Genomic DNA, 26,510 nt, shown 5'->3' on the forward strand with positions numbered 1-26,510 from the left:
GCCAGTCATCCATCAGTCACAGCAGAGAGACGGTATATGCTTCTTTCACCATTATCTTTGTAAGTATTCCTTTTACTCTGATTTTATTAAACCACATTTTCACTGTTTTCTTACTTCTTGCTATATATATTGCTATACCTACTCCATCTCTCTAACTAACTTGCTAGCTAAACTAGACGGTGTAGTCCCTCATTCGTCCAGGAGTGTTCTATCGTAGAAAAGGTTTCAGTCGTAGTCTGATTCTGAAAACAGTGTCCAGATGACTACGACTGAAACCTTTTCTACAATAGCTAAACTAGACACATTTTAGGGAGGGTGGTTGAACCAGCTGGCACTGTACATACTTTTTCTCGTTTAAATTTGTTTGTACCTAATGTGATGATTATTGTATGTTGTACCAATTATGTACGTTATGTTAATTTTCAAGTGGTGTTGTTGCATGACACAGGCAACTAATTGATCAAACGTGATTGATAATGAACATACAGTAACTAACCTGTTCAGTCAGATCAGACTTGATCTGATCAGATCTTCTATGGGATTAAAACACAATAAAATATGAGTAATGTGTTATCCAAGCAAGCACTTCACTGACATGTCAGAGCTGTAACAAAGACGGAAGACAATTTACAATGCATCAGTTAGCTCACACGTCTGGAAATGTTTGCCAAACTAGTTCCTCTTCTGTTCTATACCTACATTTATACATAAGTGTTTAGACTGATACTGTGGATGGCTGCTGAGCACCATGTCCCCAGATCAGACTTGATCTGATCAAATCTTTAAATTAAAACACACAATAAAAGAAATGAGTAATCAGATATCTAAAAAAGAGCTCAACTGATTATGCAGAGCTGGAACAATGACTGAAGATAATTTACAATGCAGCAGTTGGCTCATATGTCTGGAAATGTTTGTCAAACTAGTTCTTCTTCCGTGTCTTCCAATTCATACTTACATTTATGCATCTGTACTTAGAGTGGGTGGTTCAGTGCCATACCCTAATTGCCATCCAGTTACACTGCTAGTGTGACTTAAAAGTCAAGTTGTTGTTATTTTATAAAACACCATATGGTTCATGTTACTGAATGGATGAACCATTGTTGTTCAATTCGATCAGAAACCTCTTTTATGTGCTTTTCCTGCAAAGTTTATTTTAAGAAGGTTTTCAACATAGTCAAGTATTTGGCAGGTTTCCAGATTTGCCAGGAATTGTCTTCCGAATGAGGCTGCCAAAATGCACAAGATTTCTAGTACATCAAACTTGACCTACTGATTATTAAGTAGGTCACATAACTCAATCCTGAAACCTCCAGAATCTCTATATAAACAAAGGAACAGAGGTGGACAACTTTAGCTGATCAAACCGTTTTTGGTCAGTCTGTCCATTCAGTTAACGCAGTATAGAAACAGAATGCTGTACTGGTCCATATAGGAAAGCAGCAACTGCATTTCATTCCAGCCAATGCGTGTAAATACACAGTACTGTTTGTCAATCATAATAACAATAATAATAATAATGATAACTTTATTTGTATAGCACCTTTCATACATGAAATGCACCTTTGTGCTTTACAGTATGGCATTAAAAACAAAACACAAAAGATACAAAATGTAATAAAAATACTTGGCTACTGAGCACCATGTCCTTTCCACTCCCTATACTTTTAACATTTGATTACTGTATTGTTACATTCCTATCAAAATGTTGACAACCTAATTATTTTAAATATTATTTTATTGTTTTTTTTAAATTACATCAAAGTTAAAACACATTGACTTTGATGTTAAAGTTTTGATTGTTTGTTCTTCAATTATTCCAGATGCTGTTTGATAACTGATTGAATCTTGAACCATTACCCTGATAAAGGTAAGCGAAATTATCATGGGTCAAGTAAAGAGAGGATACAGAATATTTTGGAAACAGATGCTTGGTTTTGACTATGTGATGGTATAGTTGTGTTTCCCTGCCATTTTTCTCACTCTACTTTTTCTCACTCTACTCCACTACATTTAAGAGGGAAATATTGTACTTTTTACTCCACTACATTTATCTGATAATTTACTAGTTACTTTGCAGATTCAGATTAATAATACAAAATGTAATCAACAAATAAATGATGATGTATTATTGTAGGTTAAGATAAGACTTTATTGATCCCACAGATGGGAAAAAACAAGATACCCAGCAGTAGGCTATACAAAGTACAGTCATTAAAATTAGCTCCACCTTTACCAGCTGCAACATTAAAGCAATGAACATATTAATACATCAATAATTATAATCCAATAATATGATATACATAATTCTGAAATAGACCATTCTGCATAATGACTACTTTTATTTTTGATAGCCTACTTTAAGTACTTTTACTTAAGTAAGATTTTGAATGCAGGACTATTACTTCTAACAGAGTATTTCTACAGTGTGGTATAACTACTTTTACTTAGGCCTAAAGGTTGCAACAGCCTGACTCACGCTGGATCTATATCTTAAAATGACAAGATACAAAACACAGTCTCATGACTTTCTGACATTAATTTGATTGACAGTCTGACATGGGGTTTAAGTTGCAGGTTAAAATTTTCAGTCATATGCTGTTATTTCATTGAACCAAACTTTGTATGGCAAAAAAGTTTTCTTTCTCATTAGAAAGTAAAAATACCCAATTTTTACTCAATAAGACAGGTTGGATATAAAATAGAATTAATAATAAGCCTGTCACTGTCTAGTCCAGTTTTAATCCATGTTATTTTCTGAGTGACATGTCTAAGTCTGACTGCTGGTACAACTTATCAGTTTTCAATTTTGACACCTCAAATGCAGACCTACATTATATTGAAGAAAGGACTTGACATTGACAGAACAAATACTGAAACATCTTTGAGCTTGTAAATAGTTTTGGTAGTAAACTAGAATTAATTAAAGATGTGCAGTTTTGACTTAAATTTTTTGTGGCAACAGTTTAATAACAACTCAGAGTGAGATTTGTTTGAAAATCATGTTTATATTTTTTTAGCTGCATATTAAACACGTTTTTCTATTTCTTCTATTTCTGCTTATCCACATAGTAACAACATGTGCAAGCTAACTCTAACAGCAGGTAAGGCATGCTGGTCAAGTAAATGTTTCCTTAAAGAGTATGTTTCACTTACCTCAAGTGGTATCTAGCCATGCAAATAGTTTTTGCTTTATTTACCCATGTTTTTGTCTCTCAGATTACAGTGAGAATACGGTGAAATTTAATTGAATTTGGTTTGTGGCGCTTACGAATGAAAATTTGCATTTAGAAAATTCACTGGCAAGCAGAAACAGCATCTCCATTACTCTGGATAATCTGCACAGTGAGGCCTGTGGATTATCCAGAATAGTGGGGACAGGGTTTCTGGATAGACACGTTGCTGTTGTACATTTTTCAAATGTAAAACGAAATTCCAATGTATTGGGGTGGCTTCAGAAATCATAGAGAGCAATATCTCATTAACCTGGACAAATAAAACCAAACCTATCTGTAATGCTAGAGACCAACTAGACATACTAGAAGTGAGTGAGAAAATCTGTTTCTTTAAATTTTGTGATTTGGGTGAACTGACCTCTTAAGCTTTATTTTTAACCTAATACTGACCACATCTCTCACTTTGAAGGTCTCTGTTTGATCATCGCCAGTTTGGGTAAGTTTATAACAAATCAACAATCTTACTAACAAATAAATAATGTCTCCAAGTCAACAATTGTTGGTAAACAAGGATCTTGATATCACTGATGTCTTCAAAAACTAATTAAAACCATCATAATTTTCTTCTATGTCTCAGCCTCTTCCTACAGGCTGGTGTGTTACTATAACAGCTTGGCTGAAAATAGAGCGGAGGACGGGAGGTTTACTGTGTCAGATATCGATCCAAACCAGTGCACCCATCTGATCTATGCCTTTTCTGACATTAACAACCAACATCAGCTGGTCCCCAGCAGTGAAACTGACATACAACGCTATAAGTCCTTTACTAGACTCAAAACCAGGTCAGTGCTTTAGCCTAGAAATATTGTGGAAATTATGTTGAATTTTGTGTTTTGTTAATAATAATTACTAAACTTTTATGCTCCCACAGAAATCCACTGCTCAAAACCCTGTTGGCGGTTGGTGGCTTGACATTTGACACAAAAAAGTAAGTCACTTACAAGAACATTTAGGCCTTTTTTGTGCCAATGCAAAGACAAAGTGTGTAAACAGCACTTCAACATATTGGTATTTTTACTATGAAACTTGGTTTGCCCATTCATGCAGTATTTTTGAGCTTTGCACAGCATGCATGGTGCATAATTTCATACAAATGAGGTAGCACAAAGTGAGATTTGGGTATTTGATTGAATGAATGAGTTAATTTCATGATTCCATCAGCAGACACAAACAAAATATGTGTTATAAATTTTTAGCAACTACATAATAATGTAAATACACACTTAAATATAGTCCAACCAGCAGAAATATTTTTACCCGATACCTTCATTACATTATGTGAAACCAAAAGCTGTTTGCTGCAAAATAATCACACTAATATGTGCACATAAAAATGCTCAGTATTCTTGAGATCTGCAAACACCAAATGGATTTGTGGTTGCATTAAAAGTTTTAACTTAGTCTTTTTTAAACATTTTTTTATTTTGTTAATGTTGATGTTGGCAAATCTAATGCAATCTAAATGCAACCACATTCATCACTAAAAGCCCACAGAAAACAATTTAGCATGCATTTTTATTTTACTCCTACTTTTTATACTAATACTTGAAAAAAATGCATTGTAGCCTAATAAAGAGGTCAGTAACTGCATATGATAGGTATGTGGATCATTTTTATCATTCATAATTACCAGTGAAAAACATGGTAGCCAGATAATTTGCCTAAGGCTGTATATTTGTCTTTGCACACATGACCTTCTGCTTTGCACTGTGCGCTATTAAAACAGAACCCTTAAATGTAGTATCTGGAGTGTCTTCTTGAGAGCACTGTTTTGTTCAAATGTTTACCAGATTCAGTACAATGGTGTCAACACAAAGCAACAGAACAAACTTCATCCTGTCTGCTATCACACTACTGAGAGCAATTGGGTTTGATGGGCTAAACCTTGACTGGAGGTACCCCAGAGGAGTTAGGAGCCAACCACAGGACAAGCAGAGATTCACACTACTGTGCAAGGTCAGATCCTGAATTTGCCATACTGTATAAAAATATAAGATTCTATACTTGACTAAGACTGAACCATGCTTCTGTATTGTATAGGAGCTCAAAGAGGCCTTTGTGGCTGAGGGAACTGCAGCTAACCGTGACAGATTAATCATCACTGCTAGTGTCTCTGCTGATAAAGAAACAATCAATGCCAGTTATGAAGTCGCACAGATTGCCACGTAAAACGAATTTAATGTAATTCTTGACATCATACCCATGATTAGCTGTCATCATGACTTGGTGAACGTGATTTCCTCTGCATTTTACCAGGTACCTGGATTTCATTAATGTGCTGACATTTGACTTTCACGGCCCCTGGGAAAGTGTCACAGGTCATCACAGCCCCTTATACAGAGGATCCCAAGACACTGGAGACAAAATCTACTCTAACACTGCAAGTACAGGGATTCATATTTCAACCACCAAAACACCTTTCTATTTAGAGATGTCTTCTCATCCTAATTGTTTTTTTTTCTCCACATTTTAGGACTCTGCCATGCAGTATTGGCGGGACCAGGGAGCACCTACGCAAAAGCTAAACCTGGGGTTAGCGGCATATGGGCGAGCTTTTGACCTCTCCTCTGCATCCATTGATGTTGGAGCACCAGCCAGTGGTCCTGGTGAGGAAGGCTGCTACACCGATGAAGAAGGATTCTGGGCCTTTTATGAGGTAAACTGCAAGCTGTGAATAGAATTAATTTATATCAATAGCCTTAGTATAAGCACATGACTTTTATTGCATCTGTTTATGTTAAATAAAATTTAAATGTGACATTTGACCCTTCTTTTCAGACTTGCCTTTATCTTGAAGGGGTTACAACACTGCTGATTACTGATCAGAAAGTTCCATATGCCACCACAGAAAATCAGTGGGTGGGATTTGACAACAAAACCAGCCTTGGTAATAAGGTAATCATCTATTTAATTCAAACTATTGCTCAGTAATTATTTTGAAAATGACTGATTGTACACAAATCTGAATAAATAGATATTTGGTTGACATGACTTCAGCTGTTGAAGTGTTTTCTTCTTCATCCTTTCAGGTCACTTACCTAAAAACTAACAACTTTGGAGGAGCCTTTGTCTGGTCTCTTGACCTAGATGACTTTAATGGAAAGTTCTGTAAACAGGGCAACTACCCCTTCATCACCCACCTGCATAAACTCCTGGTTCCAGGTAAACAAAGTGAAAAAAGTGTCTATCCTGTCCTTTCATGAGATGGTAGTTTTTAGTGTGTATTTGATGTAATGTCATCAACATGAATGTAATCACATTTTATTTACTTTATTACTTGCATTATTGTGCAAATGTGTGATCTTTCTAATTAGAAATTACAGTAGCCACGTTCAGTGATATTAAAACTTAATGTCATGTTCAAGAGCAATTAACACAATATCTAACTCCTTCTTTTAGGTTTTCCTGGCCTTACCACTCCAACTCCCATAACCACCCCCACTAACACCACCGCAACCACGACTCCTGCTACCACAACAACTCCCCCTTCTACAACCATAACAACGTCCACAACAACAACCAAAACAGCTCCCGGTGGTATAGCAACAAACCCTGCTACAACAAACACAACAATGCCCACTACCACAATACCTACCACAGCAACAAAAATAGCCCCAACCATAACCACAACAACTCCTCCTACAAAAAACACAAGAACTTCCACCACCACAGCTACAAAAACTCCCACTACCACAACCAATACTCCCCCTACAACTACCACAACAACTTACCCTACTACAACCACTGCCCCAACCACAGCCACAACTCCCCCTACTACAACAACTCTACCCACCACAACCACAAAAGCTCCCCCTGCTACAACAAAAAATCCTCCTACCACAACAACAATGCCAACTACCACAACAACTCCCCAAACCAAAACAACTCCCACTACTACTACAACTCCCCCCACCACAACCACATCAGCTTCCCAACTACGACAACTCCCCTACCACAATCACACCTCCCTACTACAACTCCCCTACCACAGCCACAACTCCCATCACCACAACTCCCCATATTACAACCACAACTTCCCCTACCACAATCACAACAACTCCCCTACTACACCACTCACCCTACCACAGCCACAACTCCCCCTACTACAACAACTCTACCCACCACAACCACAAAAGCTCCCCCTGCTACAACAAAAAATCCTCCTACCACAACAACAATGCCAACTACCACAACAACTCCCAAACCAAAACAACTCCCACTACTACTACAACTCCCCACCACAACCACATCAGCTTCCCAACTACGACAACTCCCCTACCACAATCACACCTCCCCTACTACAACTCCCTACCACAGCCACAACTCCCATCACCACAACTCCCCATATTACAACCACAACTCCCCCTACTACAACCACTCACCCTACCACAGCCACAACTCCCCCTACTACAACAACTCTACCCACCACAACCACAAAAGCTCCCCCTGCTACAACAAAAAATCCTCCTACCACAACAACAATGCCAACTACCACAAGAACTCCCCAAACCAAAACAACTCCCACTACTACTACAACTCCCCCAACACAACCACATCAGCTTCCCCAACTACGACAACTCCCCCTACCACAATCACACCTCCCCCTACTACAACTCCCCCTACCACAGCCACAACTCCCATCACCACAACTCCCCATATTACAACCACAACTTCCCCTACCACAATCACAACAAATCCCCCTACTACAACCACTCACCCTACCACAGCCACAACTCCCACCACCACAACAACTTTCCCCACCACAACCACAACAGCTCCCCCTACTACAACAACTCATTCTACCACAACTCCCCCTACCAAAACCACAACACCACCCACTACCACAACAACTCCTGCTTCCACAACCACAAAAATGCCCCCACCACAACAACTCCCCTACTACAACAACTCCCCCACCACAACAACTACAGCTCCCCTTCTACAACAGCTACTTCTACCACAACAATGCCCACTACTACAACCACATCACCCCGACAACGATAACTCCCCTTATTACTACAATAACAACACCCTCAACCACCTCCACAACAACTCCCACTACCACAAATCTCCCTACCACAACAGCGGCAAATACTATAACAACTCACCCTACCACAACGACCACAATGCCCACTACCACAAATCCCCCTACTACAACCACAACTTCCCCTACCACAACAACTCCCGTAACTACAACTTCTCCCCTTACCACAGCCACAACTTCCGCTACCACAACATCTCCCCCTACTACAACCATAACAACTCCCCCTACCAAAACCACAACTCCCACTACCCATACTACAGCCACAACAAGACTCCCAACTACAACTACAACAACTCACCTTACTACAACTCCCCCCACCACAACCACAACAGCTCCTTCTACCACAACAACAATGCCCACTACTACAACAACTCCCCCTAACACAACAGCTTCCCTTACAACAACAACTCGCCAAATGACAACAACAATAATTCCCACTACCACAACAACTCCCACAAGCACAACAGTACTCACTACCACAACTCCCACTACCACTGCCACAACAACTTCCAATACCATTATAACAACTTCCCCTACTACTACAACTACCCCCACCACAACAGCTTCCCCTACTACAACAACTCCTCCTACCACAACAACCATGCCAACCACAAAAACTCCCCCTGCTACTAAAACTCCCTCCACCACAACCACAACAGCTTCCCCTACTACAACAACTCCTCCTACCTCAACAACAACTCCCCCTACAACAACCACAACAGCTACCCTTACTACAACAACAATGCCACCTACCACAGCAACAATGCCATCTACCACAACAACTCCCCCAACTACAACGACTCACTCTACCACAACCACAGCACCCGCTAGGACAACTTCTCCTGCCACAACAACTCTCGTAACCACAAAAACACCCCCAACCACAACAACTCCCCTTACTACTACAACTCCCTCTACCACAACCACAAATCCCACTAGGACAACAACATCCCCTGCCACAACAACTCCCGCTACCACAACAACACCCCCAACCACAAGAACTCACCCTACTACTACAACTCCCTCAACCACAACCACAAAACCCCCTAGGAAAACAACTTCCCCTACCACAACCACAACAGCTCCCCTTACTACAACAACAACTCCTCCTACAAGAACAACAATGCCAACTACCACAACAACTCCCCCTACTACAACGACTCCCTCTACCACAACCAAAACACCCCCTAGGACAACAACGTCCCCTGACACAACAACTCCCGCTACCATAACAACAACCCCAACCAAAACAACTCCCCCTACTACTACAACTCCCTCCACCACAACCACAACAGCTTCCCCTACAACAACTCCTCCTACCACAACAATAACTCCCCCTACCACAACCACAAAAGCTTCCCTTACTACAACAACAACTCCTCCTACCGCAACAACGATGCCAACTACAACAACTCACGCTACTACGACAACTCCCTCTACCACAACCACAACTCCTGCTACCACAACAACACCCCCAACAACAAAAACTCCCCCTACTACTGCAACTCCCCCTACCACAACCACAACAGCTTCCCCTACAACAACAACTCCTCCTACCACAACAACAATGCCAACTACCACAACAAATCACCCTACTACGACTCCCTCTACCACAACAACAACTCCCGCTACCACAAAAACACCCCCAACCAAAACAACTCACCCTACCACTACAACTCCCTCTATCACAACCAAAACACCCCCTAGGACAACAACTTCCCCTACCACAACCACAACTCCCACTACCACAAGAACATCCCCAACCAAAACAACTCACCCTACTGCTATAACTCCCTCTACCACAACCACAACACCCCCTAGGACAAAAAGTTCCCCTACCACAACCACAACTCCCCCTACTACTACAACTCCCCCAAAACAACCACAACAGCTTCCCCTACAACAACAACTCCTCCTACCTCAACAACAACTCCCCTACCAAAACCACAACAGTTCCCCTTACTACAACTCCTCCTACCACAACAACAATGCCAACTACCACAACAACTCCCCCTACTACAACGACTCCAACCACAACCACAACAGCTTCCCCTACTACAACTCCTCCTACCTCAACAACAATGCCAACTACCACAACAACTCCCCCTACTACAACGACTCCCACCACAACCACAAAAGCTTCCCCTACAACAACAAATCCTCCTACCACAACAATGCCAACTACCACAACAACTCACCCTATTACGACGACTCCCTCGACCACAACCACAACTCCTGCTACCACAACAACACCCCCAACCACAACAACTCCTCCTACTACTAAAACTCCCCCCACCACGACCACAACAGCTTCCACTACAACAACAACTCCTCCTAACACAACAATGCCAACTACCACAACAACTCACCCTACTACGACGACTCCCTCTACCACAACCACAACACCTGCTAGGACAACAACTTCCCCTACCAAAACCACAACTCCCCCTACCACAACCACAAAAGCTTCCCTTACTACAACAACAACTCCTCCTACCGCAACAACGATGCCAACTACAACAACAACTCACGCTACTACGACAACTCCCTCTACCACAACCACAACTCCTGCTACCACAACAACACCCCCAACTACAAAAACTCCCCCTACTACTGCAACTCCCCCTACCACAACCACAACCGCTTCCCCTACAACAACAACTCCTCCTACCACAACAACAATGCCAACTACCACAACAAATCACCCTACTACGACTCCCTCTACCACAACCAAAACACCCCCTAGAACAACAACTTCCCCTACCACAACCACAACTCCCACTACCACAAGAACATCCCCAACCAAAACAACTCAATCTACTGCTACAACTCCCTCTACCACAACCACAACACCCCCTAGGACAACAACTTCCCCTACCACAACCACAACTCCCACTACCACAACAACACCCTCAACCAAAACAACTCCCCCTACTACAACAACTCCTCCTACCTCAACAACAACTCCCCCTACCACAACCACAACAGTTCCCCTTACTACAACTCCTCCTACCACAACAACAATGCCAACTACCACAACAACTCCCGCTACTACAACGATTCCCACCACAACCACAACAGCTTCCCCTACTACAACAACTCCTCCTACCTCAACAACAACTCCCCCTACCACTACCACAACAACTTCCCCTACCACAATAACAACTTCTCCTACTGCAACCACTGCCCCAGCCACAACCACAACAACTCCCACAACCACAACTCCTCTTTCCACAACAACAATGCCAACTACCACAACAACTCACCTTACTACAACAGCTCCCTCTACCACAACCACAACACCCCCTACGACAACAACTTCCCCTACCACAACCACAACTCCCTCTACCACAACCACAACACCCCCTAGGACAACAACTTTCTCTACCACAACCACAACTCCCGCTACCACAACCACAACAGCTTCCCCTACTAAAACAACTCCTGCTACCGCAACAACTCCCCCTATGACAACCACAACAACTCCCCCTACCACAATAACAACTCCCCCTACTACTGAAACTCCCTCCACCACAACCAAAACAGCTTCCCCTACTACAACAACTCCTCCTACCTCAACAACAACTCCCCCTACCACAACCACAACAGCTCCCATTGCTACAACAACTCCTCCTACCACAACAACAATGCCAACTACCACAACAACTCCCCCTACTACAATTACTCCCTCTACCACAACCACAACACACCCTAGGACAACAACTTCCCCTGCCACAACAACAACTCCTGCTACCACAACAACACCCCCAACCACAACTCCTTCTACTACTACAACTCCCCCTACCACAACCACAACACCCACTAGGATAACAACTTACCCTACCACAACCACAACTCCCACTACCACAACAACACCCCCAACCACAACAACTCCCCCTACTACTACAACTCCCTCCACCACAACCACAACAGCATCCCCTACTACAACAACTCCTCATACCACAACAATGCCAACTACCACAACAACTCACCCTACTACTACAACTCCCCCCACAACAACCACAACAGCATCCCCTACAACAACAACTCCCGCTACCACAACAACAATGCAAACTACCACAACAACTCACCCTACTACAACAACTCCCTCTACCACGACCACAACTCCCGCTACCACATCAATACCCCCAACCACAACAACTCACCCTACTACTACAACTCCCTCTACCACAACCACAACACCCCCTAAGACAACAACTTCCCCGACCACAGCCACAACTCCCGCTACCACAACAACATCCCAAACTACAACTCCCCCTACTACTACTACTCCCCCCACCACAACCACAACAGCTTCCCCTACCACAATCACAACTCCCCCTACCACAGCCACAACTCCCGCTACCACAAAAACTCCCCATACTACAACCACAACTTCCCCTACCAGAACCACAAAAACTCCCCCTACTACAACTACTCCCCTCCCACATCCACCACATCCCCTAGGACAACAAATTCCCCTACCACAACAACAACTCCTGCTACCACAACAACACCCCTAACCACAACAACACCCCCTACTACTACAACTCCCCCCACCACAACCGCTTCCCCTACTACAACAACTCCTCCTACCACAACAACAATGCCAACTACCACAACAACTCAACCTACTCCAGCAACTCCCTCTACTACAACCACAACTCCCGCTACCACAACAACACCCCCAACCACAACAACTCACCCTACTACTACAACTCCCTCTACCACAACCACAACAGCTTCCCCTACTAAAACAACTCCTGCTACCTCAACAACTCCACCTATGACAACCACAACAACTCCCCCTACCACAATAACAACTCTCCCTACCACAGCCACAACTCCTGCTACCACAACAACTCCCCCTACTACTACAACTCCCCCTACCACAACCACAACAGCTTCCCCTACTACAACAACTCCTCCCTCAAGAACAACTCCCCTACCACAAACACAACAACTCCCCTACTACAACTACTCCCCCTACCACAGCCACAACTCCCGCCACCACATCAACTCCCCATATTACAACCACATCTTCCCCTACCACAATCACAACAACTCTCCCTACAACAACTCATTTTACCACAACAACTCACCCTACTCCAACTACTCCCCCTACCACAGCCACAACAGCTTCCCCTACTACAACAACTCCTCCTGCCTCAAGAACAACTCCCCCTACGACAACCACAACAGCTCCCCTTACTACAACCACAACTCCTCCTACCACAACAACAATGCCAACTACCACAACAACTCCCCCTACTACTACAACTCCCCCCACCACAACCACAACAGCTTCCCCTATGACAACAACTTCTCCTACCACAACAACTCACCCTACTACAACGACTCCCTCTACCACGACCACAACTCCTGCTACCACAACAACACCCCCCCAACCACAACAACTCCCCTACTACAACTACTCCCCTACCACAGCCACAACTCCTGCTACCACAACAACACCCCAACCACAACAACTCCCCTACTACAACTACTCCCCTACCACAGCCACAACACCCCCTAGGACAACAAATTCCCCTACCACAACAACAACTCCTGCTACCACAACAACACCCCCTACTACTACAACTCCCCCCACCACAACCGCTTCCCCTACTACAACAACTCCTCCTACCACAACAACAATGCCAACTACCACAACAACTCAACCTACTCCAGCAACTCCTCTACTACAACCACAAATCCCGCTACCACAACAACACCCCCAACCACAACAACTCACCCTACTACTACAACTCCCTCTACCACAACCACAACAGCTTCCCCTATGAAGACAACTTCTCCTACCACAACAACTCACCCTAGTACAACGACTCCCTCTACTACGACCACAACTCCTGCTACCACAACAACACCCCCAACCACAACAACTCCCCTACTACAACTACTCCCCTACCACAGCCACAACTCCTGCTACCACAACAACACCCCCAACCACAACAACTCCCCTACTACAACTCTCCCTACCACAGCCACAACACCCCTAGGGACAACAAATTCCCCTACCACAACAACAACTCCTGCTACCACAACAACAACCAACTACCACAACAACTCAACCTACTCAGCAACTCCTCTACTACAACCACAACTCCCGCTACCACAACAACACCCCCAACCACAACAACTCACCCTACTACTACAACTCCCCCCACCACAACCGCTTCCCCTACTACAACAACTCCTCCTACCACAACAACAATGCCAACTACCACAACAACTCAACCTACTCCAGCAACTCCTCTACTACAACCACAACTCCCGCTACCACAACAACACCCCCAACCACAACAACTCACCCTACTACTACAACTCCTCTACCACAACCACAACAGCTTCCCCTATGACAACAACTTCTCCTACCACAACAACTCACCCTACTACAACGACTCCCTCTACCACAACCACAACTCCTGCTACCACAACAACACCCCCAACCACAACAACTCCCCCTACTACAACTACTCCCCCTACCACAGCCACAACTCCTGCTACCACAACAACACCCCAACCACAACAACTCCCCCTACTACAACTACTCCCCCTACCACAGCCACAACTCCTGCTACCACAACAACACCCCCAACCACAACAACTCCCCTACTACAACTACTCCCCCTACCACAGCCACAACACCCCTAGGACAACAAATTCCCCTACCACAACAACAACTCCTGCTACCACAACAACACCCCCTACTACTACAACTCCCTCTACCACAACCACAACAGCTTCCCTATGACAACAACTTCTCCTACCACAACAACTCACCCTACTACAACGACTCCTCTACCACAACCACAACTCCTGCTACCACAACAACACCCCCAACCACAACAACTCCCCTACTACAACTACTCCCCTACCACAGCCACAACTCCTGCTACCACAACAACACCCCCAACCACAACAACTCCCTACTACAACTACTCCCCTACCACAGCCACAACACCCCTAGGACAACAAATTCCCTACCACAACAACAACTCCTGCTACCACAACAACACCCCTAACCACAACATAACACCCCCTACTACTACAACTCCCCACCACAACCGCTTCCCTACTACAACAACTCCTCCTACCACAACAACAATGCCAACTACCACAACAACTCAACCTACTCCAGCAACTCCCTCTCCTACAACCACAACTCCCGCTACCACAACAACACCCCCAACCACAACAACTCACCCTACTACTACAACTCCCTCTACCACAACCACAACTCCCGCTACCACAACCACAACAGCTTCCCCTACTAAAACAACTCCTGCTACCTCAACAACTCCACCTATGACAACCACAACAACTCCCCCTACCACAATAACAACTCTCCCTACCACAGCCACAACTCCTGCTACCACAACAGCTTCCCCTACTACAACAACTCCTCCTGCCTCAAGAACAACTCCCCCTACGACAACCACAACAGCTCCCCTTACTACAACCACAACTCCTCCTACCACAACAACAATGCCAACTACCACAACAACTCCCCCTACTACTACAACTCCCCCCACCACAACCACAACAGCTTCCCCTATGACAACAACTTCTCCTACCACAACAACTCACCCTACTACAACGACTCCCTCTACCACGACCACAACTCCTGCTACCACAACAACACCCCCAACCACAACAACTCCCCCTACTACAACTACTCCCCCTACCACAGCCACAACTCCTGCTACCACAACAACACCCCCAACCACAACAACTCCCCTACTACAACTACTCCCCTACCACAGCCACAACACCCCTAGGGACAACAAATTCCCTACCACAACAACAACTCCTGCTACCACAACAACACCCCTACTACTACAACTCCCCCACCACAACCGCTTCCCTACTACAACAACTCCTCCTACCACAACAACAATGCCAACTACCACAACAACTCAACCTGCTCTCCAGCAACTCCTCTACTACAACCACAACTCCCGCTACCACAACAACACCCCCAACCACAACAACTCACCCTACTACTACAACTCCCTCTACCACAACCACAACAGCTTCCCCTATGAAGACAACTTCTCCTACCACAACAACTCACCCTACTACAACGACTCCCTCTACCACGACCACAACTCCTGCTACCACAACAACACCCCCAACCACAACAACTCCCCCTACTACAACTACTCCCCCTACCACAGCCACAACTCCTGCTACCACAACAACACCCCCAACCACAACAACTCCCCCTACTACAACTACTCCCCCTACCACAGCCACAACACCCCCTAGGACAACAAATTCCCCTACCACAACAACAACTCCTGCTACCACAACAACACCCCTAACCACAACAACACCCCCTACTACTACAACTCCCCCCACCACAACCGCTTCCCCTACTACAACAACTCCTCCTACCACAACAACAATGCCAACTACCACAACAACTCAACCTACTCCAGCAACTCCCTCTACTACAACCACAACTCCCGCTACCACAACAACACCCCCAACCACAACAACTCACCCTACTACTACAACTCCCTGCGACCACAACCACAACAGCTTCCCTATGACAACAACTTCTCCTACCACAACAACTCACCCTACTACAACGACTCCTCTACCACAACCACAACTCCTGCTACCACAACAACACCCCCCACCACAACAACTCCCCTACTACAACTACTCCCCTACCACAGCCACAACTCCTGCTACCACAACAACACCCCAACCACAACAACTCCCCTACTACAACTACTCCCTACCACAGCCACAACACCCCTAGGACAACAAATTCCCCTACCACAACAACAACTCCTGCTACCACAACAACACCCCTAACCACAACAACACCCCCTACTACTACAACTCCCCCCACCACAACCGCTTCCCTACTACAACAACTCCTCCTACCACAACAACAATGCCAACTACCACAACAACTCAACCTACTCCAGCAACTCCCTCTCCTACAACCACAACTCCCGCTACCACAACAACACCCCCAACCACAACAACTCACCCTACTACTACAACTCCCTCTACCACAACCACAACTCCCGCTACCACAACCACAACAGCTTCCCCTACTAAAACAACTCCTGCTACCTCAACAACTCCACCTATGACAACCACAACAACTCCCCCTACCACAATAACAACTCTCCCTACCACAGCCACAACTCCTGCTACCACAACAACTCCCCCTACTACTACAACTCCCTCCACCACAACCACAACAGCTTCCCCTACTACAACAACTCCTCCTCCCTCAAGAACAACTCCCCCTACCACAACCACAACAACTCCCCCTACTACAACTACTCCCCCTACCACAGCCACAACTCCCGCCACCACATCAACTCCCCATATTACAACCACAACTTCCCCTACCACAATCACAACAACTCTCCCTACAACAACTCATTTTACCACAACAACTCACCCTACTCCAACTACTCCCCCTACCACAGCCACAACTGCTTCCCCTACTACAACAACTCCTCCTGCCTCAAGAACAACTCCCCCTACGACAACCACAACAGCTCCCCTTACTACAACAACAACTCCTCCTACCACAACAACAATGCCAACTACCACAACAACTCCCCCTACTACTACAACTCCCCACCACAACCACAACAGCTTCCCTATGACAACAACTTCTCCTACCACAACAACTCACCCTACTACAACGACTCCTCTACCACGACCACAACTCCTGCTACCACAACAACACCCCCCAACCACAACAACTCCCCTACTACAACTACTCCCTACCACAGCCACAACTCCTGCTACCACAACAACACCCCCAACCACAACAACTCCCCTACTACAACTACTCCCCTACCACAGCCACAACACCCCTAGGACAACAAATTCCCTACCACAACAACAACTCCTGCTACCACAACAACACCCCTAACCACAACAACACCCCTACTACTACAACTCCCCACCACAACCGCTTCCCTACTACAACAACTCCTCCTACCACAACAACAATGCCAACTACCAAAACAACTCAACCTACTCCAGCAACTCCCTCTACTACAACCACAACTCCCGCTACCACAACAACACCCCCAACCACAACAACTCACCCTACTACTACAACTCCCTCTACCACAACCACAACAGCTTCCCCTATGACAACAACTTCTCCTACCACAACAACTCACCCTACTACAACGACTCCCTCTACCACGACCACAACTCCTGTTACCACAACAACACCCCCAACCACAACAACTCCCCCTACTACAACTACTCCCCCTACCACAGCCACAACTCCTGCTACCACAACAACTCCCCCAACCACAACAACTCCCCCTACTACAACTACTCCCCCTACCACAGCCACAACACCCCCTAGGACAACAAATTCCCCTACCACAACAACAACTCCTGCTACCACAACAACACCCCTAACCACAACAACACCCCTACTACTACAACTCCCCCCACCACAACCGCTTCCCCTACTACAACAACTCCTCCTACCACAACAACAATGCCAACTACCACAACAACTCAACCTACTCCAGCAACTCCCTCTACTACAACCACAACTCCCGCTACCACAACAACACCCCCAACCACAACAACTCACCCTACTACTACAACTCCCTCTACCACAACCACAACAGCTTCCCTATGACAACAACTTCTCCTACCACAACAACTCACCCTACTACAACGACTCCTCTACCACGACCACAACTCCTGCTACCACAACAACACCCCAACCACAACAACTCCCCTACTACAACTACTCCCCTACCACAGCCACAACTCCTGCTACCACAACAACACCCCCCAACCACAACAACTCCCCTACTACAACTACTCCCTACCACAGCCACAACACCCCTAGGACAACAAATTCCCCTACCACAACAACTCCTGCTACAACTCCTGCTACCACAACAACACCCCTACTACTACTACTACAACTCCCACCACAACCGCTTCCCCTACTACAACAACTCCTCCTACCACAACAACAATGCCAACTACCACAACAAACTCAACCTACTCCAGCAACTCCTCTACTACAACCACAACTCCCGCTACCACAACAACACCCCCAACCACAACAACTCACCCTACTACTACAACTCCTCTACCACAACCACAACAGCTTCCTATGACAACAACTTCTCCTACCACAACAACTCACCCTACTACAACGACTCCTCTACCACGACCACAACTCCTGCTACCACAACAACACCCCCAACCACAACAACTCCCCTACTACAACTACTCCCCTACCACAGCCACAACTCCTGCTACCACAACAACACCCCCCAACCACAACAACTCCCTACTACAACTACTCCCCCTACCACAGCCACAACACCCCTAGGACAACAAATTCCCTACCACAACAACAACTCCTGCTACCACAACAACACCCCTAACCACAACAACACCCCCTACTACTACAACTCCCCCCACCACAACCGCTTCCCCTACTACAACAACTCCTCCTACCACAACAACAATGCCAACTACCACAACAACTCAACCTACTCCAGCAACTCCCTCTACTACAACCACAACTCCCGCTACCACAACAACACCCCCAACCACAACAACTCACCCTACTACTACAACTCCCTCTACCACAACCACAACAGCTTCCCCTATGACAACAACTTCTCCTACCACAACAACTCACCCTACTACAACGACTCCCTCTACCACGACCACAACTCCTGCTACCACAACAACACCCCCAACCACAACAACTCCCCCTACTACAACTACTCCCCCTACCACAGCCACAACTCCTGCTACCACAACAACACCCCCAACCACAACAACTCCCCCTACTACAACTACTCCCCCTACCACAGCCACAACACCCCCTAGGACAACAAATTCCCTACCACAACAACAACTCCTGCTACCACAACAACACCCCTAACCACAACAACACCCCCTACTACTACAACTCCCCCCACCACAACCGCTTCCCCTACTACAACAACTCCTCCTACCACAACAACAATGCCAACTACCACAACAACTCAACCTACTCCAGCAACTCCCTCTACTACAACCACAACTCCCTACCTACACAACAACACCCCCAACCACAACAACTCACCCTACTACTACAACTCCCTCTACCACAACCACAACTCCCGCTACCACAACCACAACAGCTTCCCCTACTAAAACAACTCCTGCTACCTCAACAACTCCACCTATGACAACCACAACAACTCCCCTACCACAATAACAACTCTCCCTACCACAGCCACAACTCCTGCTACCACAACAACTCCTCCTACTACTACAACTCCCTCCACCACAACCACAACAGCTTCCCCTACTACAACAACTCCTCCTCCCTCAAGAACTACTCCCCCTACCACAGCCACAACTGCTTCCCCCTACTACAACAACTCCTCCTGCCTCAAGAACAACTCCCTACGACAACCACAACAGCTCCCCTACTACAACAACAACTCCCCTCCTACCACAACAACAATGCCAACTACCACAACAACTCCCCTACTACTACAACTCCCCCCTACCACAACCACAACAGCTTCCCTATGACAACAACTCCTCCTACCACAACAACTCCCTACCAACTACAACAGCTCAACAACTCCAACTCCTCCTACCACAACAACAATGCCTGCTACCACAACAACACCCCTAACTACAACACCACAACCACAACAGCTTCCCTAACTACTACAACAACCCCCTACTACAACCTCCTCTACCACGACTCCACAACTCCTGCTACCACAACAACAAACTCAACAACCCCTACTACAACACCACAACAACAACTGCTCCTAACTACCACAACAACTCACAACAACTCACTACTCCAGCAACTCCTCTACTACAACCACAACTCCTCCCACAACAACACCCCAACCACAACAACTCACCTACTACTACAACTCCTCTACTACAACACAACTCCTGCGCTACCACAACCACAACAGCTTCACTACTAAAACAACTCCTGCTGCCTCAACAACTCCACCTATGACAATACAACAACTCCCCTACAATAACAACTCTCCCTACCACAGCCACAACTCCTGCTACCACAACAACTCCCCTACTACTACAACTCCCTACCACAACCACAACAGCTTCCCTACTACAACAACTCCTCCTCCTCAAGAACAAATCCCCTACCACAACCACAACAACTCCCCTACTACAACTACTCCCTACCACAGCCACAACTCTCGCCACCACATCAACTCCCCATATTACAACCACAACTTCCCTACCACAATCACAACAACTCTCCCTACAACAACTCATTTTACCACAACAACTCACCCTACTCCAACTACTCCCCTACCACAGCCACAACTGCTTCCCCTACTACAACAACTCTCCTGCCTCAAGAACAACTCCCCTACGACAACCACAAACAGCTCCTTACTACAACAACAACTCCTCCTACCACAACAACAATGCCAACTACCACAACAACTCCCCTACTACTACAACTCCCCCCACCACAACCACAACAGCTTCCCCTATGACAACAACTTCTCCTACCACAACAACTCACCCTACTACAACGACTCCCTCTACCACGACCACAACTCCTGCTACCACAACAACACCCCCAACCACAACAACTCACCCTACTACAACAGCTCCCCCTACCACAGCCACAACTCCCACCACCACAACCACAACAGCGTCCCCTACAGCAACTCATTTTACCACAACAACTCCCCTATCTACAACTACTCCCCCTACCACAGCCACAACTTCCGCTACCAGAACAAGACCCCCAACTACAACCACAACAACTCCCCCTACTACAACTTCCCCCACCACAACCACAACAGCTCCTCCTACCACAACAGCTCCCCCTACTACTACAACAACTCGCCATACAACAACAACAATAATTCCCACTACCACAACAACTTCCACAACCACAACGCCCCCTACCACAACAGTACCCACTACCACAACTCCCGCTACCACAACCAATACTCCCCCTACCACTACCACAACAACTTCCCCTACCACAATAACAACTTCTCCTACTACAACCACTGCCCCAGCCACAACCACAACAACTCCCACAACCACAGCTCCTCTTTCCACAACAACAATGCCAACTACCACAACTCACCTTACTACAACAACTCCCTCTACCACAACCACAACACACCCTACGACAACAACTTCCCCTACCACAACCACAACTCCCGCTACCACAACAACACCTCCAACCACAACAACTCCCCTACTACTACAACTCCCCACCACAACAGCTTCCCTACTACAACAACTCCCCTACCACAACCACCACAACTTCCCCTACCACAACCACAACAACTCCCCCTACTACAACTCCCCCCACCACAACCACAACAGTTTCCTTACTACAACAACTCCTCCTACCACAACTCCCGCTACCACAACAACTCCCCCTACTACAAGTACAACAACACCCCCGACCACAACAATTCCCCTTAATACTACAACAACACCACCAACCACTACCACAACAACTCCCACAACCACAACTCCTCCTACAACAACTACTCCCTCTACCACAACCACAACTCTCGCTACCACAACTCCCCCCACTATAACCACAACAACTCTCGCTACCACAACAACTCCCCCCACTATAACCACAACAACTCCAACTACAACTCCTCCTACTACAACCACTCCCCCTACCACAGCCACAACTCCCGCTACCACTACAAATCCCCCAACTACAACCACAACAACACCCCTGACCACAACAACTCCCCTCACCACAACCACAACAGCTACCCCTACTACAACAACAATGCCCACTACCACAACCACAACTCTCGCTACCACAACTCCTCCTACTACAACCACTCCACCTACCAGACCCACAACTCCCGCTACCACAACAACACCCCCGACCACAACAGCTCCCCCTACAACAACAATAACAACACCCTCAACCACAATCACAACAACACCCACTAAAGTACCCACTGGAAACCCTTGTGATGGAAAGAGTGATGGGGTTTACACCAACCCTAATGACCCAAATTCTTTTTACAACTGTGCCGGTCAGATAACCTACATCCAAAATTGCCAACCAGGTTTGATCTTTAAACAAAGCTGCAAATGCTGTGACTGGCCAATAAGTAATCCTCCTACTACAACCACAACAACAGCCCCGACCACAACATTTCCCCCTACTACAACAACTCCCCCCACCACAACCACAACAGTTTCCCCTACTACAAAAACTCCCCCCACCATAACAGCTCCCCTTACTACAACAATAACAACACCCTCAACCACAACCACAACAACACCCACTAAAGTATCCACTGGAAACCCTTGTGACGGAAAGAGTGATGGGGTTTACACCAACCCTAATGACCTAAATTCTTTTTACAACTGTGCCGGTCAGATAACCTACATCCAAAAATGCCAACCAGGTTTGATCTTTAAACAAAGCTGCAAATGCTGTGACTATTCCAATAAGTAGTACTATTTAATCAACAAAACAGGAGTAGTGTCAAAAGCTGTAATATGTACAATTTCTTCTAATTATTCACTGTTGAGTTATATGTGAAGAGAATGCTTACTAATGGTTATGCTCACTTTTTTAGGCTTCACTAATTTACACTTTACCATTTATGCATCATTTCTAGATGAATTTCCATAACCTCCCTGTCCCCAGTGAAATGCCAAAATAATGGGAAAATTAAATCTCTTTTATTTCCTCCTCTTTTCAGTTAGCAAACAACAAAACTGTGCATTAATGTCATGACACCAAATCTTTCAGCATTTAGTCACATATTCTTTCATCAATTCGCAACTGTGTGTACATGTTCAGAGTGGCAATGTCCTCCCATCCATGCCTGTAAATATACAATGTTATTTATATTATTTTATTTATCAATACATAATACAAACTTGTGTATTTGCAATTGTTGTCATGTTGCTGTCTGTTAATTTTAGGTGTATCTAAACCAGTTGTTTGTATATGTTCTAGTTTTTTTTTCTGCCATCATTTAATCTGACATGCCCTACTTAATTATATGGTTGTTGGTGTACTAACTCTACTGTATGGGTGTGTTCTTGTTGGTTTATATTTAATCATTGCGCGATTTGATTTGTCTTACATAATGACACAGCTGTTGCATATTGCATATATTTATATACTGTATGTCTAAATGTAAATAAATACAAATACATATTACTAAATTAATAAGTTACTAATAAATGTAATTAAATACTCGTTTCCCTGACAAATTTTTGCATATTTTGTTTGGTTTTGTTCTATGTTTGGTTGTTCTATGTTGTTCTATCAATTGTTTATGAGATAAGACACAAAATACTGTGGAAACAAGCTGCCTAACTGGCACTCATGGAAAAGCCATTCAAATGAGGTATGAATTAGAAGTGGTTGGTTTATTTCTAACCACTGTGTAATTAGATATGCCTTACATGATGATGCTGCTGTGCTCTTTTCTACTAATTCTAGCCTTGTCCTGTGCATGTATTTGTCTTTAAAGGGGCTGTAAGCAATATCAGCATTTTTGGTAACTTCTTTTCCGTTCTTGCAGACTAGCAGACTAGCAGTCTCCCTCCTCCCCACGTCTCCAACACCCCCCCTCCATCAACTCATGAATCCACAGCAGTGTTCGCCACAGCAGCAACATTTGCAGTAATTAGCGCTGGGCGATATATCGAAATATATTCGATATATTCAAATATTCATTCATGCACAATATAGCAGATGACCATATCATCATATTCTAGTTTTCACTGTTTATGCTGGTCGCCGCTGAGGGGTAGTTACGTTACTTTAGTCAGCCATAAAGTGTGTAGAAAAGCTCAGGTTGCAGTGTAATAGTTAGTGAAAAGCTGCCATCCAGTAACTATTATACTGCAACCTGAGCTCAGCTACACACTTTATGGCTTTATGACTTTATGACTAAAGTAACGTAAGGGAAAGGCTCACTTTCACAACAACACCGCTGGTTAACCACATGGCTACCTTCCTTAAAGGGGGAGGCTTGGCCGGTAACACAGGTGTAGTTAGGCTGTGGGTGCGTTAACCAGAGGTGGAAGAAGTATTTAGGTCCATTACTTAATCAAAAGTACTAATACCAACCCTATTGTGAAAATACTACACTAATAGTGTTTTACTATTATAGATGATGTTTCTGGATTAATATCACTGCTGCATTAATGTGTATGTTGCATTTTATTGCTGTAGATGTTTAAGGTTGAGCTAATTTTAACTATTTTATATACTGTTAGGTAGTTTAATCTACAGCCATGCATCATATTCTTTAAGATCATCCTATGTTTGCACTAGTTGAGAATTTATGGTATGTTATTTTAGAGACAATGTGTATATCAAGATATATATTGTTTTTTGTGGCCTATAAATATTGAGATATTATTTATAAGCCATATCACCCAGCCCTAGCAATAATAGATTGAAGTCACAGACTAACAATACATTACACCCGTATGGTAGTATGAATATGGTGTTTGAAAATATTAGCTAGTCGTGTCCTACTGGCTAGATAGATAGATAGATAGATAGATAGATAGATAGATAGATAGATAGATAGATAGATAGATAGATAGATAGATAGATAGATAGATAGATAGATAGATAGATAGGGAGCATTCTTTCTCATAACTAGGCAAGGACAGATGAACATTATTATCTAATGTTTCATTTCTCAGTCATCCACTTGGCTGTAAAGTTAGCTAACATTACTGAGTCTGTTTTCTGCTGTGCTACAATGAAGCACATACATATTACTACAGCTAATACTAGCTAGCCACCTAGCTAACAACAACATTTGCCGCTATCGTTACACAGCAAACCAAGCTGAAGTCCACCATAAATGACGAGCGTCTGGGCAGTTGCTGGCTATCAAGGTAAAACCACCAACAAATCTAGCTGGCTAACAAATATCCGTAGCCTATAAGTGCAGAGTAAAATATAGCTTACCTGTCCAGAAGCAGTAAGGCTAGCTGCACATCACTTTTCAACCCCTTCAAAACTTTGCATGAGGTTTTGCATGATTCTTGTCTCTTTCTTTTCTGGCAGCTCTCTTTCATTCTCTCTTTTCTTCAGCAGTCTTTGCATATTTGGTGGTTTGAGTTGCAATCAAGAAGTTATCAAAGAACAGATGGGCATATTGGTGAAGCTAGTTTACAAATTAAAGGGGACT

General features: G+C 44.9%; 2 protein-coding genes across 2 annotated transcripts; both read left to right on the forward strand.

Annotated features, from left to right (window-relative positions):
• On the forward strand, positions 1 to 25,446 carry LOC122882819 (mucin-2-like). The gene is made up of 24 exons (XM_044210615.1): positions 1 to 59; positions 1,824 to 1,870; positions 3,073 to 3,104; positions 3,646 to 3,672; positions 3,814 to 4,018; positions 4,108 to 4,164; positions 5,027 to 5,192; positions 5,277 to 5,401; positions 5,493 to 5,616; positions 5,710 to 5,892; positions 6,015 to 6,131; positions 6,266 to 6,398; positions 6,636 to 7,323; positions 7,554 to 8,634; positions 9,102 to 9,139; positions 9,576 to 9,849; positions 10,172 to 10,456; positions 10,694 to 10,963; positions 11,141 to 11,558; positions 13,185 to 13,481; positions 15,257 to 15,536; positions 16,330 to 16,926; positions 17,532 to 17,833; positions 21,819 to 25,446. The coding sequence occupies exons 3-24, from the start codon at positions 3,080 to 3,082 to the stop codon at positions 23,792 to 23,794; spliced, it is 7,668 nt and encodes a 2,555-aa protein (XP_044066550.1). The 5' UTR covers positions 1 to 59; positions 1,824 to 1,870; positions 3,073 to 3,079; the 3' UTR covers positions 23,795 to 25,446.
• On the forward strand, positions 7,735 to 10,695 carry LOC122883109 (mucin-2-like). Its single transcript, XM_044211318.1, has one exon. The coding sequence runs from the start codon at positions 8,363 to 8,365 to the stop codon at positions 10,562 to 10,564; it is 2,202 nt and encodes a 733-aa protein (XP_044067253.1). The 5' UTR covers positions 7,735 to 8,362; the 3' UTR covers positions 10,565 to 10,695.
• Positions 25,447 to 26,510: the final 1,064 nt, after the last annotated feature.

Source organism: Siniperca chuatsi, linkage group LG10 (assembly GCF_020085105.1).
Source record: "Siniperca chuatsi isolate FFG_IHB_CAS linkage group LG10, ASM2008510v1, whole genome shotgun sequence".
In the NCBI taxonomy this organism is placed as follows: domain Eukaryota; kingdom Metazoa; phylum Chordata; class Actinopteri; order Centrarchiformes; family Sinipercidae; genus Siniperca; species Siniperca chuatsi.